The 3,865-nt window shown below is 37.6% G+C and overlaps 1 protein-coding gene across 4 annotated transcripts in view; it reads left to right on the forward strand.

Annotated features, from left to right (window-relative positions):
- The window catches only part of LOC107612334 (transcription factor GTE10), a 6,620-nt gene continuing 3,364 nt past the window's right edge, over positions 610-3,865 (forward strand). For 3 of the 4 annotated variants that reach the window (XR_002353167.1, XM_021110222.1, XM_021110223.1), the window contains exons 1-3: positions 610-2,683; positions 3,333-3,381; positions 3,569-3,727. Coding sequence is in view for 3 of the 4 variants with exons in the window: in XM_021110222.1 (XP_020965881.1) it covers positions 1,388-2,683; positions 3,333-3,381; positions 3,569-3,727 (1,504 nt within the window). In the remaining variant the exon portion in view is untranslated. The remainder of the gene's footprint in view (positions 2,684-3,332; positions 3,382-3,568; positions 3,728-3,865) is intronic. The other variant, XM_021110221.1, reaches the window with a different exon arrangement.

Below are 3,865 nucleotides of genomic sequence, written 5' to 3' on the forward strand. Positions count from 1 at the left end.
TTTTACAACTATTTTTATATCCATGCGTCGTTCTCTGATACTGCCACGTAAAGATAGTATACCATGCTGAAAACATATATCAGTATAATAGAATATTTTAAAAAAATATCAATAAAATATGTACTTATCAATCTAACTTTTTTTATTTTTAGTATAAATTTAAATTAAATTTAAGAAAATAAAAATGCATTAATGGATCATAGTAGTTAATAGATAATTTTGTATGGAAAAACAATATTATGAGAATGATATACTTTCATATGCTTGTGATTGTGAAACTCAAACTTTTTAATTTTTCTTCAAGTTGGTTTAGAAACTCAAACTCAAACACAATTAAAATACCAATTTAATGGGGGAAAAAAATATTTAAATGAAGAGTTAAGAGACTAGTTGAAAGGACAGGAGTGTGTTGTGTTTGTGGTTAAAACTCTGATTAATCACAAGAGGGTCCACATTTCACAGTCCACGTGGCGAAAGCGGAAAGGACTAACACGCAAAAACACCCCAAAAATATGTGCCGTCAGATATGCAGTCGTGTGTAAAATGTTTGAACGGCTGAGATCTTCTCAGCAGCGGCGGGGAAGGTTGTAGCGTGGCTTTAAGTAGAGAGAAGAGAAAGCGAAACAACTAAACCAGCGATCTCACAGCCTTCGCTCTGTAGATTTCGTTTCGTTTCGTTTTTTCGTTCTCTCTCTCTTTCGCTCTCTTAATTTTCTCTCTCTCTCTCTCGTTCGTTCACACAGAGAAAAGGCTGCTTCTTCTTCTCATTCTTCTTCTTCTTCTGTTAGGGTTTGTGGCTCATTGCATTTCATGCGTGCTCGGTGATTGAGATCCAGGTTTTCTTCGAATTGGATTTATGCTTAGGGTTTCGAGATTTTTCGTTCTTTCTATTTGCTTCCGTCGCCGCATTTTCTCTACGTCCTTATCGATCTAGGGTTTATGATTCCGTTAGTTTCCTTTACCTATTACATTCTTTCGATTGCTTTGTAATAATATTGTGCTCTATTTTGGGGGAAGAGGTAAATAAATAGAAAAGGAGGGTTTCTTCATAGTGTGGCTTTCCCTCTCTATACTAGTTGGTACTCGCATAGAGCTTCTGCATTTTTTGAATAGGAAGAAACTGGCTTTATTTGATTGGACCAGCTATTTTTTATTTTTGAGGATCAAGTTGTGGAGAATAAAGAACTTCTAGTGGATTGGATAGGTAATGAGAGAAGAACACCCACCATTGGGTTTTGTAGTGCTGTGTTGCATTAAGATTTGGAGATTAGACTTGATTTGTGCTTCTGAGAATTTGGGTCTTATTCAGAGATTGCCGTGTGGTGTGGGAGAAGAACATGTTTCATATTGTTGTAGTTGATATGTGCAGTTATTGTGAGCTTATGCTATGGCACCAACTGTACCAATAGACTTTGCTGGGCAAAAGGAATCCAGGTTGTACGCTCACTCACAGACAATGGGCAAGTCTAGGAAATACTCCAAAGGCTTTTCTACTGGATTTGTTCCGGATTTCCGACATGCGGTGGAGACTATGGGTGAATCAGAGGGGTTGGGTAGCTCCGGACGGGTTGATACGGAACTGACAGCGCCAAAGAGGAAATGCATTGGATTGAATGCTGATGGTTATGGTGATTTTGATGTGCCATTCCAGCATTTCAAATTGTCAAAGATGTCAGATTTCGAGAGGAAGGACTTGAAACAGAGGTTAGCACGGGAGCTCGAACGTGTAAGGGAACTTCAGAAGAAAGTTGATGGTATGAAGCCGAATGTTGTTGCATTAACTTCCCCCGGCGATATTAGGGGCTGCAGTGCGGGACAGAAAAGACCTCACCCGGAGAGCAAGTATAGACCACAAGAAGCATCGGTGCCCCAGGGTAAGAAAAGGCCCTTACCAGGACATAACGGTCCAAAGACCAAAAAAAGTATGTCTGGGCAGTTTGAGCATGCAAAACCTGCTGATTCTTCATTAGCTGCATTGATGAAACCTTGCGAGACATTACTTAACCGGTTGATGTCTCATCAGTTTAGTTGGGTTTTTAACACACCAGTTGATGCTGTTAAATTGAACATTCCGGATTATTTCAATGTCATCAAACATCCCATGGATTTGGGTACAGTGAAGAATAGAATAACGTCTGGTAAATATTCAAGTCCTATGGAGTTTGCTGCAGATGTACGGCTAACTTTTTCAAACGCAATGACTTATAATCCACCTGGGAATGATGTACACCTCATGGCAGAGACTCTTAGTAAGATGTTTGAAACGAAATGGAAGCCGATAGAGAAGAAACTTCCTGCCATGAACAGTGCTCGTTCTGAGCCATCAAAGTCAACTGCTTATATAGAAACTGGAAATTTTAACCAAATTCCTCCCATGAAAAAGAATAAAATTACCCCGAAAGAAACTAAAGTGAAACCAGAGCCTGTTAAAAGAACCATGACTGATGAGGAGAAGCATAAATTGAGTATGGAGTTGGAGGCAATGCTTGGAGAGTTGCCTGAAACCATTGTTGACTTCTTGAAAGAGCAAAGTTATGGTTCAGGTCAGGCCAATGATGATGAGATTGAGATTGACATTGATGCCCTAAGTGATGATACCTTATTCAAATTGCGGAAGCTTCTTGATGATTATGTGCTGGAGAAGCAAAAATCCGTGGCCAAAGCGAGACAGAGTGAAATGGAGGTCCGTCTCTCTCTCTCTCTCTCTCTCTCTCTCTCTCTCTCTCTCTCTCTCTCTCTCTCTCTCTCTGTGTGTGTGTGTGTGTATTTGCTCATATAGGGTGGGTATTTTCACCTATTATACAGCTGGGATTGCCTTTTTGTGTAACCTATCTGTTGGATAGTCCGTCATGATGTCAAACTAAAAGATAGAAGTGGGTATTTGAAAAAATCCAATCAACTGGTTGATGTTTATATTTCAAAATATTAATATTAAAAATTTAATACAGCTGGGATTAACTTTTTGTGTAATAACCTATCTGTTGGATAGTCCGTCATGTTGTCAAACTAAAGATAAAGTGGACATTTGGAAAAATCCAATCAACTGGTTGATGATGTTTATATTTCAAAATATTAATATTAAGAATTAAATGGAGCTATATAGTGCTTAAATTTGTGATCTTTTGATATGCAAATTCAATCTAACATTTGTGTGCAAATTCAACATTTTTAGAAATGAAATATTTGGAGCAAATCTGTGATTTAGTCTTATGTTTTTCTTTATGTGCTGTACTATCACGATGGGCGTAATATAGTGCATGTCTTTAAATAATCTATGGCATGTGTATCATTCAGGCTAATGGTTTTTGTTTGCTTGCTTGATCTTTGTGCAGCTTGTGAATGAATCTGGGTTTAGCAACTCGTCAATGCAACCACCTAAAGGTATATTCGATTTGTTGTTGTTTTCTTCTTTTTTCCTGGTTATATCTTGATGATAGACATGTCTATGATAAATTGATCTTTATATATATATATTATTTTTTTAGTTATCTTTGTTTTTTTTGGGTTCATATGATAAGTTCATCGTTGAAACTACTTGTAATTCTTGAACTTTGCTGTGCAAATGCAGGTAATGATCAAGTTGAGGAGGATGTGGACATTGTTGGTGTGAATGATCCTCCTGTATCAAATTATCCTCCAGTAGAGATTGAGAAAGATGGTGCCAACAGAAACACTAAATGCAGCAGTTCAAGTAGCTCCAGTAGTGAATCTGGCTCTTCTTCCAGTGGTTTGTGTAGCTGCTTACTTTTCTTATTTCTCATATCACAATGAGTTTAGTCTTCTGATAATTTGTAATTTGATCTGTATTTTCTTGTTGTGGACTCCCTTATTGTTCATTGAGTATTAGTGTGTCATTGCGTATGAT

Source organism: Arachis ipaensis, chromosome B08 (genome assembly GCF_000816755.2).
Source record: "Arachis ipaensis cultivar K30076 chromosome B08, Araip1.1, whole genome shotgun sequence".
Taxonomy (NCBI): domain Eukaryota; kingdom Viridiplantae; phylum Streptophyta; class Magnoliopsida; order Fabales; family Fabaceae; genus Arachis; species Arachis ipaensis.